At 41.1% G+C, this 13,301-nt stretch overlaps 1 protein-coding gene across 5 annotated transcripts in view; it reads right to left on the reverse strand.

Annotated features, from left to right (window-relative positions):
- Nucleotides 1-8,814, reverse strand: part of neto1l (neuropilin (NRP) and tolloid (TLL)-like 1, like) — a 121,689-nt gene extending 112,875 nt beyond the window's left edge. For all 5 annotated transcript variants that reach the window (XM_033639095.2, XM_033639094.2, XM_033639091.2 and 2 more), the window contains exons 1-4: nt 7,657-8,814; nt 5,863-5,919; nt 5,617-5,751; nt 4,973-5,221 (exon numbers count right to left, since the gene is read on the reverse strand). In XM_033639095.2, the coding sequence (XP_033494986.2) occupies nt 4,973-5,221; nt 5,617-5,751; nt 5,863-5,919; nt 7,657-7,684 (469 nt within the window). In that variant the 5' untranslated portion in view covers nt 7,685-8,814. The remainder of the gene's footprint in view (nt 1-4,972; nt 5,222-5,616; nt 5,752-5,862; nt 5,920-7,656) is intronic.
- Nucleotides 8,815-13,301: the final 4,487 nt, after the last annotated feature.

Here is a 13,301-nt window from a genome sequence, read left to right on the forward strand (position 1 = left end):
AGCTGCTATATAAATAATTTCTACATAATTAAATTAGAGTAATGCAAGTAATTATTCAATATATAAATAATTTCTACATAATGGAATTATAGTAATGGCGTAATTAAGAAGAACGATGAACTATTTACAATGTAGGGCTATTAACACAGCCTAATGATCAAACAAAAGATCAAACAAATGAATCAACATTTCTCTTTTATAGAAATATCCATGATTACAAAGGCAAACGAATCAACATTTCTAATCTAGCTTCACAATTTCGTTACAGCTGTTTGGTGCGTGAAGGCAAAGTTGACATACATTTTCATTTCTAAGTAACAGCAGCAGACTGGCTGTAGAGAAGATATGAATGAAGGCATGATGACGTAGCTCTGGCTGGGGTGCGAGTTTGACTGACAGGCTGCCTGTCCAATCCTAGCACTTGAGGGCGGGACTTTTGCGAATTTTTCCCAGATTCCGCCTACGAAAAGCATATTTGCGGAGGGTACGTGTGGTGGCTAGCTAGCTAATTCTTGTCTTATTTGTGGTCTGATAAACAGAAAGAGGAAACGACAGTGCGGTAAGTGAATGTGGTGCACACTGCTCCACAATAAAATAAAAAAGAAATCAGTGTACTGGGAAACACTGGGTTACTATATGAAGCACATGCAGATGCCTGTGCTTATCTGGTGGGAGGGTGCATTTTTCAATTCTGCAATTTTTTCCCCCTGCCTTTTCAGTAAACTACCGACCCCATTTAATTTTGACCCTAATGTCAAGATGTGGGCTTGCTGAGTCAGTCCTGTTCTGATCCCAATGTGTACATTTACACCTACATTAATATGCATTTTTTCTTATCTTGTTCAAATATTCAGATACAAATTGTATGCTAATGCAAGGTGTCAATGGGGTATGTTTTGTTGAATCTGTACAAAAACTACTTGTCCTTCAGAGACAATTGAAACATGAAAGTTAAACTCTGTGTGAAAGTGTAAAACAGAGAAAACATGTTCATTAGCTTTAGAGATGCTAGTAGGCAGATTTGGTTACCATTTGATAGAGCCAGGTTTGCCTTCGATATGCTGTGTTACGCTAACTGCCTGCTGACTTTATATTTACCGTTCAGACGTGAAGTGGTATCGATCTTCTCATCTAACTCCCAGCTAAAAAGTAAATAAGAATAAATAAACCTAATTTCTGAACTGTTCTCTAAGGAGTACACTAGTGTGAGTACCAAGACTGCATCACTATAATGAGCTGCTTGAGCTGTAACTATGATTCATCGGGGAGCTGGGGTGTTTGGTGGGCAGAGGTATTTCCTCACTGCAGTGTGCGCTCATTCACTGAGGTAACTAAAGTGAGTCACACATGCAGCTTGCCAGATGGACTCCATGGCCTGGTAATCTTTCATGTACTGATACTTAAACAGGTGCTACACAGTCGTCGTTGGAAGTGTGTCTTTGTGGCTGAGTTACATCAATAGGAGATACAGTAGTTGTGTGTATGATTATCAAATATATATTACGAAGGCTTCAAACCCCTGAAGACACAAGCTACAATGTAGTTTGCAGAGGTAAAAAAAAGACTGCAGTGAAGGTTCTGTGACGCAAGTAAAGACCAATCATGAGGCATCTGGGTGTAATTTGTTTGACAAATAAATTGCGCATCACATCACTGAGACAGCTGAAATCATTTAGTGACTGTTCCGAGTGAATCTCTGGTGTCTGTTACCCTGGCATCTCTTGCTTCCTCTGATGCCACACACAAAGTGAATACACAGTATCTGCAGACTTCAAGTGCCTCACCGAAGTACTTCAACATTTAATATGACTCTGGATATTGTGAGACTCCAGTCGCTGCTTTCTTCATCCACTAGCTGCTGTACTAAACCGCATTAGTCACCAGGTGCACGAGCCTCCGAGAGGACACCGGCAGAATGTGAAGGAGAGGCATGAGAGTTTTTATCTCTGCGCTCCGAAAATGACTAAGGAAAGAGAGGAGCTGATTCATGTCACCTTTGTTGCGTCTGTTTTTTCCTCTCCCATTCATCAGAGGAGGGCTGTGTGAATTAGCATGGTTAGAAGAGCAGCTGCAGATGTGAGCCACTATTCACATTGCCAGATTTCAGAGAATCAAGTCGAGTGAATTCGGGACTTTTATCTTCTTTAATTATGTAAATCATATGCCACAGATATTTCCTATCAAGTCGAGAGGCAGGGCTTTTTTCTTTCCTCTCAGCAAATTTTCAATGAGACTCCCAAGAGAAGCAGGCAGAGGAAACAATACTTCAACTGCACATTACAGAAAATGGGGTCTGGGCTCTTTATCTCTGACTATCAAGGGCTGGTGATAACAAATTATCCTTTCTGTGTATCTTTTGAAGTATTTTTTGTAGCGATGTTTCTTGCATTAAAATATTGTACTTGAATGTTTTATTGGCATCCTTTAGGGAAGACAGTTTTGCATGCTATCTCTCACTACATCAGAAAACCCAGACTAGCATGTTAGATGTCAACATAAAAATACAGTTATATTGAACGCTCATGGTAATTTAACAAGTAGGTCAACATTTTGGAAAATGTGCTTTCTTGGTAAATGTAAGATAAAAATACTGATTTGCACAGCGACGCTACACCACTTGCCACTAGTTAGCTTAGCAAGATAGCACACGCACACACTACTATGGGCTACACTACGCACATTCCAAGCTAACGTCAATACAGCTGGTAAAGTTTCTGTCTGGTAAGCAGATTTTGTTACCACCTGTTACCTGACAAAGTTCGGCTAGCTCCAGTTTCCACCTGTTCTCAGTCTTTGTGCTAAGCTAAGCTAACTAGCTGCTGTCAGTAGCTTCAGACATGAGAGTTAAGGTGCTTTCACACCTGCCCTGTTTGGTTCGGTTCAATCAAACTCAAGTTTGTTTGCCCCCTAAGTGCAGTTCGTTTGGGCAGGTGTGAACACAGCAATCACACTCAGGTGCGCATCAAAACAACCAGACTGAGACCTTCTTGAAGAGGTGGTCTCGGTCTGGTTACAAACGAACTCTGGTGTGGTTCATTTGAGGTGAGAACGTGTTCCGACCTGGATCTGAACCAACTGCAGTCACATGACACATTGTTTGGGTTAAACATGAGCATGTTACAGTCCTGGAGGATTATTAATGTGCGCCTCCTCCTGTACTGCCTTAATATGCACATTCAGCACATCAAATGCATCAAAACATTGTTTTCTAGTTGGAGCTGCGCCTCGTTTTCAAACTGTATGGTTTGACTAAAATGAACAATGACAGCAATATAGTCCACGATGAGCAGCGCTAAAATCAACCTGCGTAGTTGTGCCTCCATTGTGACATTAGAAAGTGTCACATTTATCTTGCAAGTGTACTCTTCTTCAACGTTTTGTTTACTTCCTGGATTTTTCCCACATGGAAATTCTGACCAAAAAAGAGCAACTTCCTCGTGCAAGGCATTTGATCTGGTCCTCTTGTAAATGCTGCCGTGAGAACACGAACCACTTCTAGGCAATTATGCAGCTTTGGAACAAAATTAGTCCCTGATTTGGACCAAAGCAAGACAACTCTAGGTCTGAAAGCATCCTTAATCATCAAAACAGATCTTTCTTTGTCCCTTTAACATGAGCTAAAACGCCATCGATCCAATGACATTATTGTCTGGTAAATGCTCAGCTACTCAGCTAGCCTAGTAACATGTACCGCATGCAGTATATTTCTAAATGGTACATCCTAATCGAAGTTGATAGAGCTGATGTGTGTAACAGCTACAGGATAAGAGATTGGTGCCTCAGCAGACAGCAGTCTCTATAACACAGGACATATCCCTGCCTGACACTCTCTCGAAATTCGTGTCGATTCATGTTTTACTTTTCTTTCGTCCCCCCTCTAACTCCTTTCTGAATTGCATGAAAAATATTGTATCTGACAGTGTAACACTCTGAAGCTGCTACGCTGAATACACTGCTGCAGCAGTTTTACCTTAAGTGTAGTTTTACATAAGCAATTTAACTTCTACTTGCAGATGTCAGAGAGGTAGCAGCATTTCTGCCAAACAATCCATGGTACGAAGTCCTTCACTTGATTCCTCAGTAGATTTTACTCCTATTGACTGCACCTCTTCACTGTAATTTCCACTGAAGGGCTTCGCCGTCCTGATTTCTTGATAACAACGCACAAACAAAGCCTTTGGAGATACATCTGTGGTCCCTCTTCACCTCGATAGCTTTCCTTTCAATAGCCTGTAGCTAGTAGCATGTTATTCGGATGAAAGGTCGATGTACTGCATAAGTGTTCATCATATAAACAATGACACACTCAAACCTCCAATGGTAAAATGCCCCTGAAGGTGCAGTGGATGTGGAGACAAATTGGCATACCGCTCGTGCTTCCTGGCGCTGTGCCTTTCAAGGCTCAAACGCACTAAAAAAGTTGACAGTGTTATTAAACCCAGTCAAGTGTAGGTGAAGGAATATTAAATCGTGGTTATGCCCTGATTCCTTGTCATCAATCCTCACGCTGCCTCAGTAATGGGATCTCAACCAAAGATGAGGCAAATTAAGAAAGCCAAGGTTTTACACACAACCGTAATTGCCACGATTGTGTTCGACAATACCGATTAGTTTGCTACGCTCTCTCGGCTTCTCCAAGCCCTGTAAGCTGAGGAGTGGTGCTGCTGAGCTGAATTAAAATCTGACACTGCTCCACCTCGCTCCAGATATAGAGAGAGAAGAAATAACAGCCGAGCCTAGTCACAAGAGTGTCCCAGCCAATGACAGTATATTGCCAATGGAAATACTGAGTGTGTGCAGACAGACAATCAATAAAAACTGCAAGAGGCTCCCACAAGGGCGAGTTCCCTGGATGATGTTTGTTATTCATTTGGAGCCTTGCTGTTAGAGCTATAAAGCATGGGAGTGCTCACAAAGAAAGAAGTGAACTGACAAGAGCAGTAAGGCAAAACAACCACTAAAAAAACTGTACCTGCAGTGAAGTTGTAACTTGCTGAAAATCCCACTCCTTCCAGTTCGCCGTCTGTAACAAATTTTATCCACAGATATCGGCCACTACTCCTGATATCCGGCGGGCTTTGCTGACCGCAGTACCGTCCGAGTATTGGGGAGAAGCCAAAGGGTCCATCCCGGACCTCGATGTTGTCAAATTTACATTCCCAAGAGGACTCGATTGAATAATTCTCCTCAAAGTGTAGATCAATACACTGCCTCGGGGGTGCTGGAAGACACAATGGAAATAATTACCACCTAGCACACAGCAGGGAGTGAAATATTAGTCATGCTTTCATTGATGAACATTCAACCTGTTTCATTATCAGCACGCCCACACGCTCAATACCTCCAATCCTGGCTGTGAGTCAATTCATCTCTAAAACACCAGAGCAGTGATAGATATTAGCCTCTGCGCTCACTTTGGTTATTTTATTAACCCGATTATCTGCGCTGATCAATCAAATACCACCTCCTAATGTGAAAAATACCAGCCTGTCTAATGAAACCACACATCTCATCACTCTGAGAAGATACTATGATCCCCCCCCTGAGGAAAGCCCAGGGATGCTTTAGAGAACAAATAGCTGAATCATGTGGCTTTTTAAAAAACAGAATATTCACCTTCAAGGATGTAAACACACTCTGTGTTTGGGGGGTATTTGTTTGGGTAATTGGGAGAAGTGAAGAGACCTCCTTCTGGTTCTTTCACCCACGTTCCACATTGACCTGCAGGCTTCACTCCAGAGTTGTTCTTCACTGGAAACACACACACACGGCAAAGAGAGAAGAGAAAAAAGTGTGAGATTAAAGCTTTGAAGGGAGGATATTTAGGGAGTGAAGACGTGCGGCTGTGGTGATGGAGATTACCTGCTGTATCCTTCCTTGTTGCCCCAGACAACCCAAGTATGAGAAGACTTGCAACAACTGTGAGAAGAGAAAGACAAATACATTTTGGATTGAACACTGTGATGTGCACATATTGTTTATTTTCTCTTAGTCCCTCTGTTTTGTATACAGCTTGATTTCAGCTGAGGGAGGGTTGAGTCAGCAAGGAACACATTTCAGGTTTTGGATTTCATGTCCTATACATCAGCAGTATGCTAATGCTAAACCTGAGCCTGACTCAACCAGACTGTAACCTTAAAGACAACAGCACACAATACCTAAAACAATCAGAACAACATGCAAGTCTTGGTATATTATCAATTATGACGATTTTATATTTTGTTAGTAAATTAAAGGAAGCCTTTCTAATAATAGCTCTGACTATAACCTCTACAGGCCTGTACTTTTACTATGGGCAGCCACTTAATCTGAATGACTCCTATTTTAACTCTTAATCAGCCATAAGCCTTCACCAAACTCCTTATAAATATCAGGGTATGTCAAAATAACTAAAAATTGTCCATAAAACTACTAAAAATATTACTGAAAATGACTCAAAAATGATCAAAGTAACTGAGGATATTACTAAAAATGACAAAATAATTACTCAAATTATAACAAAAAAACTACAAATGACCACAAAATGGTTTAAAAAATAAATAAATATCAAATAAACAGAATTTGATTTCAGAAAAATAAAAAATAAAAATAAAAAATACTACAAATTACCCCAAAAATGATCAAAGTAACTTAAAAAATACTAAAAAAAATACAAATGTCCAAAAGGTAATTCAAATAATTAAAATAAATGACAACAAATACAGAGAAAAGATTACAAATGATAAAAAACACTAAAAATGACTACAAATGACCAAGATAACTAAAAAAGACAAAAGAAAAATACAGATCGAATCTGCTCAATTTAAAAAAAAAAAAAAAAAAAAAAAAAAAAAAAACAACCTACAAATGACCAAAAATAGTTGTAAAAAAATAACCAAAAAATACTACAAATGACCCAGAAAATAATCAAAGTAACTTTAAAAAATAACAAAAATGTACTAGAAAATTACAACAAAACACAAAATAATTAGTCATTACAAAGACAGAAAAAAATGAATTAAAATAACCAAAAAAGACTATGAATGATCCAAAAAATATTCCAAGTAACTTAAAAAAAAGACCAAAATTATTAAAAAAAAAGACTACAGATGATAAAATTATCATAAAGTCACAACAAATGACCAACAAATGACTAAAAATAACAAAAAATGAGAAAAACATAGCTTAAAATGACTGTGAATGACCAAAAAGTGATTAAAATAATTAAAATAACTGACAACAAATACAGAAAAAACATTACAAATGATAAAAAAAATAACTAAAAATTACAGTAAAATGAGTGCAAATGATGACAATAATTAAAAACTAATAAAAGTAATTATGAGTCACTACCAAAACATCTGCATCATGACTTGTCACTAATCATATTTCTTAAAATGATCAAAATAAAAATGTATTTATAAAAAACCTGCAAGAAGTTGCAGTGTGACCTTCAACAGTGAGTTTACAGGTTGTAAGATGCGGTATGTCAGTATCACCTCCTCATATTTGTTTTTTCACCACTCTGCTCCTATTCACACTTTAATCTGTTGCTCTGATATTTAGCGTCTTTAAACGCCGATTAAAGGATTACTATACTTCTCTTTGGTGAGGGTGCCAGCGAGCAATAAGAGCTTTGAGCAAGTGTGCTTCAGCTGCTGAACACGGGTGTCTTACCGTGATGGAAGCTGTGCCCATGTACCATGTCTGTTCCTTTCACAAACGGCTTCAGACTCAACTAATTCCATTTAGATTTAGGAATACTTGGAGAGGAAAAAAAGATTGAGACGAGAGTTTCTGGAAATTCACACCAGGAAACCGCTCATACCGGCGATACAACAACAACAACAACAACAACAAGGCAAAAAGCAAATTTACTCCTCAGTATCACTGGGAAAGCAAAAATCCTTGCAGATGAACTAATCACCAGTTTCATATAAAACCAAAAACAGTTCTAAACACTCGCCCGATTTCCATCCAAGCGTTTCTAATACCCTTTGGTGCTTTTGATGCACTGAAAGGATTAATAGTCCCGTCATCAGCCCTTCTCTAATCGCTCCACCTTTGCAATCTTCTTTGGGAAAATATCATGGACAGCCTTGTTTTGTCCTCTTTGGTCCCTTTATCAGGAGAGGGGATCCTTCAGGAGCAAGGAAAACCACGCAACACTCATCTCTGCAGCGTTTGCTCCACTCTTTTTGCGGTGCGTAAAATCCCCTGGAAAACACCGGGTGGCCAAATAAAACGCGCAGTTAAGTGGCTTTTCGTTTGGGAGTCATTTGTCGCCTCTGCCCCAAAAGCTGAGAGTGTTGTTCTGAGAGCATCCCATCCCCGTGTTGGCTTCTATCAAGTGGAGAGTCCCCGCAGCCAGCAGGAGTTAATGTATGATCTCCCTCCTCCTTCCTTCCGCTCGGTCCACACTACAGCCGTCCAATGCGCCACAATCCTGAAGCACGCATTGAAAACTTCTCCAGGACACGACTTCATCCGCGCACACACACATACACAAACACAAACACAGAAGGAGTAGAGCAAGAAGCGCTTGTTACGTGTGTGTGAATGAGTGTGTGCTGGAACAATAAGCACGCGCCGCAGAATTCATTCCAGCTCGCGGAGATCTGCCGCGCAATGGAGAAATGGAGAGGTAAGCAGAAACAGGCAATGAGATATGAAATGAAATGGAATAGACAAGCGCAAACGCGTACATGTGAGAGTTCTGATCAAACATGGATAAAGCTGCAGGATGAAACAGACTGCAGGAACACAGCACTGTTATGTTTGATAAACAACAGGCATCAAAGCACGTCTTTCATCCTGCTTTAGCTCATCTACAGTCACCACTTTAAACTCCTGCTCTTGACATCATCATAATGTCTTTGCTGTGTTTGGGATGGGCAATACAGTAAAAAGTGCCAGACACTTAAAGGTGGATGATCTTGAGATTAACACTGTCTCCACTGGCATTTTTTTCTGTTATTTGTCTGTTTTATTCCTCAGAAATGTGACAAAGAGCCATTACTTCCCGAGGTGTGGGTGCCAGGATGTATGTATGGTGTAGCCACTCTCACACCTGATGACAAAGCTGATCAGAGGGAGCCCAGGGACAAGTCAGGGGCTCAGACTCCCAAAATAGTCTTGGCACCAAGCAGACAATATCCATCTTCAGATACTCCTGCTGCAGAGGCAATCTTGGACTCAGTCCCCCTTCTGCGTGTATGTTAATGCTACTGGTTAGCATCCGCTGGACAATTCGGATCAGCTCGAAATATACTGTTAATGACTTAATGAACCCCCTACCTCCCTTCCCAATCCTCGTTTTGCTCATGACAGACTGGAGCACAATTCTCTCTTCCTCTGTGTGTTTTCTTTAAACCCTCTTGAGATGTCTCAGATAAAGACGTGCTATCGTCTCCAACGTCCTCCTCTTAATTGCATCCTGTCCCAGAGATTGGCCTGTTACTCACTGCTCTCAAAGTGTTTTTACAGCAGGTAATGCAGACACTGCAGGAGCCACGCTGACTTTGAGAATACGTGTGGGAGTGGGGAAATCTCAGAACTCTTTTCAACTAATAGGCTCCCGCTAATCTGTTATACAGAGTGATTTAATGGACTTGGGATTTAGACCCCCCCTCCCCGTCCAACACAAGAACTGAAGCTTAGCCAGTGGACTTTCTCGCTACTGTACAATCGACTCCCATGAAGACTGAGGCCCAAATTTCACGAACCAGCATGGCTGAAAAGAACTTAAAATGTCAATTTCTCTGCAAAGCCTATTATAGATCATATAGTCCGAGGGGACGTCAATGATATCTGCGCCAAAATACAATGCAGTGCCCAGAGGTTTTTATTGATTAACAGTGGTGCTGTGGTGTCGGACAACTTTATAAGCACAACGCCACACGTTTCTGACGGGTAAACTCCAAGATAAAGCAGCACAGCTATATGGGAATTATTCAAATGAGGCTTATCTGGCCCACTGTATGCAACAGTAGCCCCAACAGCAGCCTCTAGTCGAGCTCTCCGGCATGTATAAACCGTCTGTTTGACTGAACAGCACCGAGGCGGCGGGAGCATCTCGGGGAAATAATTCATTCAACAGCACCCTCAAAGTCTGCCATTTTTAATTAAGGAAGTCTATCATTTAGCCGGAGATAACTATTGTGCTGTGTCGGCCTAACCTAAATTTGTAATTGTAATCAGTTTGGGGAAATGGGGCATCCAAGCCTGGAACCATACGTTTCACATACAGCACACACACACACACACACACACACACAGGTAAACGCAGCAGTATGCTACACTTCTTCTGTCCAATTTAATTACCCCAGGCTTGTTTCCCCGAACATCAAGGCTCTCAAGCTTCACTTAAAACATGCAAATAACAGTCACAACCAGTATATTATCCTGCAGCATATATAAAACAGCAACTAATTCGTGATTGCATCCTGTTCATTTGGCTCAGACCTGATGAACAAATTGGGCATTCACCTTCTACTTTGTGTCACTCTAATGACACTGCCAGCACTGCTTCTTTTGTCAGTCCAACAGGGGACAGCGCTAAGGCGGATAAACACTTAGGCTAATGCCTCCAGCCCGGTGGGACTCAAATTAACCTTATTAGTGATGCATTGAGCAGTTTGTTGGCCCAAAAAAACACACAATTTATTTGTCATTCAAGGCGCCTTGTAGTTCATTAAGCAGGACCCAGTTACAAGAAAGGTTCGCTCCGACCACGGGCGAATTTTGAGCTGCTCTTTATGCTACATTAGCTGTCTGGGTCTCTGGTGATAGACTGCCTTTATCCCGGCCCTGCACCTGGAGCCAGCGGGAAAATAATTCCATCAGATGATAGCCCATAAACTACCTGTGGCTTCGTTTTTGTTGAGGTGCCTTTGTTAGTTTGCAATGCAGCATGCCACTATAAGCCCTGTGCTCTCTCACTATATCATCTTATACTGTGCAACATGACACAAACTGTATTTGACACAGAAACTTATTAGAATATAAAATTATAATGTATAATGCAAGCTGTGCAACTACATGTAGAATAAAAATCATGATATAGTGGATTTTAGACATTATAGTTCTGTACTGTCCACACCCCTCTGTTGGGGTACCTAGCACACAGCTGTGGTACTAAAAGGTGGAGCTGTGAACACTGCAGTTTGTTGATTGATAGCGGACGGTCACTCTACGCTGGTTTTGAGGCTCATGTAACCACTCATACTGTAGAGAGTTTTATATATATTAGTAAGCTAGTACTCTTAAATGTGGGCGGGGTGTATTTCCTCATCACCAGTGACACAGATGGAAGTCTGCACCTCGATTATCGTCCACAGAACAGAGTTGAACACCAACATTTTCAGAACAAAATCAAACAGGCTGCAGTGAGAGTCTCTCTCCATGGGATATTTTAAAATAGTGGGTTTGTGCATTTAGTCCTTCTCAGGCAAGCTCAGCGGTTTAATGTTGCTGGAACCCACAGGAACGATGGTCCACAGCGCTTTTTTTTTTTCTCAAAGTGAGGATTAGAATATATGCAGTTCACATAACCCAGTCTAAATTAATACATATAAACGCTTGTAGATCCACTCATTACTAATAGTGCATGTCATATAAAGACTAAAGTAATGGTCAAAGTTGTCATATGGAATATTTAAGGTGTGATGATTGATTCATGTCTTCATTTCATGCATTGAGTAACATTACAAGTTAACGTTCCACCTTAAAAGTCGCTGGCAGTTGGCCCAGTGAATTAAGTTAAGGCAGCAAAACATGCTTTGATTTTATAGTTAGAGTCTACTAATAAAACTCTCCACAGTATGAACAGTGGTTACATGAGCCTCAAAACCAGCCACAACTCAGCTCTGAGCAGAGTGACCGTCCTCTGTTGACCAATCAACAGACTGCAGTGTTCACAGCTCCACCTTTTAGTACCAGATCTGAGGGAGGAACAAAAATGGGGACGGTACAGAACGGTTCATTTGGTACCATGCACAACTTTTCACAGTGGAAATGGAAAAAAAGCCTACCGAACTGTACTGTGCCGTACTGCTTGGTGGAAATGCGGCTTAAGCAGACCTAGGGTCTAGGTACCATGTCTGAAGGGTTACTTTTGGTTCCAAAGGTACCATACCCAAAGTGTTTGGTGGAAACGGGGCTGAAGTGGCATCTAGTGGTGAGGCTGCAGATTGCAACCAACTGAAGTTTCTCCCATGTGCCAAGCGTATAGAAGAACTACGGAGGCCGATGCAAAAATTTAAAAATGCAAATGGCTTTCTCTCGAGCCAGTGTTTGATTTGTCCATTCTGGGCTACTGTCGAAACAACATGGTGGACTCTGTGGAAGAGGGTCTGCTTCATATATGTAGATATAAACATCAACATCTCATTCTAAGGTAACAAAAACACAATGATTCTTAGTTTCAGGTACAGCATGTTTGTTTACTGCGGTAGGTGCTCCATCCCTGCCGAGCCCTCTATTTCCATCTTCACGGTGTGCCAGAGGCAGACGGTGACTACTTGGCACTGATTACTTATATTATTGTGGTGTATTTATGATGAATACAGTTCATCTGATGCTCAATTTGTTTCTGTTTTTCACCGTTTCATCACTACTCCAAATGCAACTATAGCCAGTAGCTCACTATGTTCATGTTTTCAGTACAGAGAAGTACAGAGAGTTGTTGCATAGAGATGATACACCATCTCATCTACTTGCATTGGTGTGAACCGGCAGGTGTTTAGAATGTTGTAGAACGAATCTTTGGTCTGAACTGGGCTTAAATAGTCAGAAAATAGAGAAAAATGCCCATCAAAATTTCCCAAAGTCCAAGTATATGTTATCGAAACGCTTGCTTTGTCTGGTCAACAATAGAAAACCTAAATATATTCACATGAAGCTCAGCGTAAGTTCAATCAGGAAGACTTTCTTTGTGCTCATCCATTCACAATTATCTCCCTCCCACTTCCACTGCTTCCTCTAATCAGCTGACTATGGGTGTTCACGCCTCGAGTTATCCAATCAAACTTCGTCACGATCTCTATCAGCCAATCAAAATGCTCTGCTCGCTCCTCTGTTGCTGTCAGCTGTATTTTAGGCAGAACTGTCGCACCCTCCTCCACCTCGTTCACCTCCAGCCATCGTATTCAGAGTCCAGGACGAGCTCAACAAAGGCTCATTCCTCTATTCATCCAGATCATCAGCACCTCTCCATCTTCTCATCTCATCTTCACCTCCTCTACCACCAGCGTCTAGACCCCGGGGGGGTTCCCTATTCAACTATGGATTCATGACCTTCCTTAATTCATACCATCTCTACG

Source organism: Epinephelus lanceolatus, chromosome 20 (assembly GCF_041903045.1).
Source record: "Epinephelus lanceolatus isolate andai-2023 chromosome 20, ASM4190304v1, whole genome shotgun sequence".
In the NCBI taxonomy this organism is placed as follows: Eukaryota; Metazoa; Chordata; class Actinopteri; order Perciformes; family Serranidae; genus Epinephelus; species Epinephelus lanceolatus.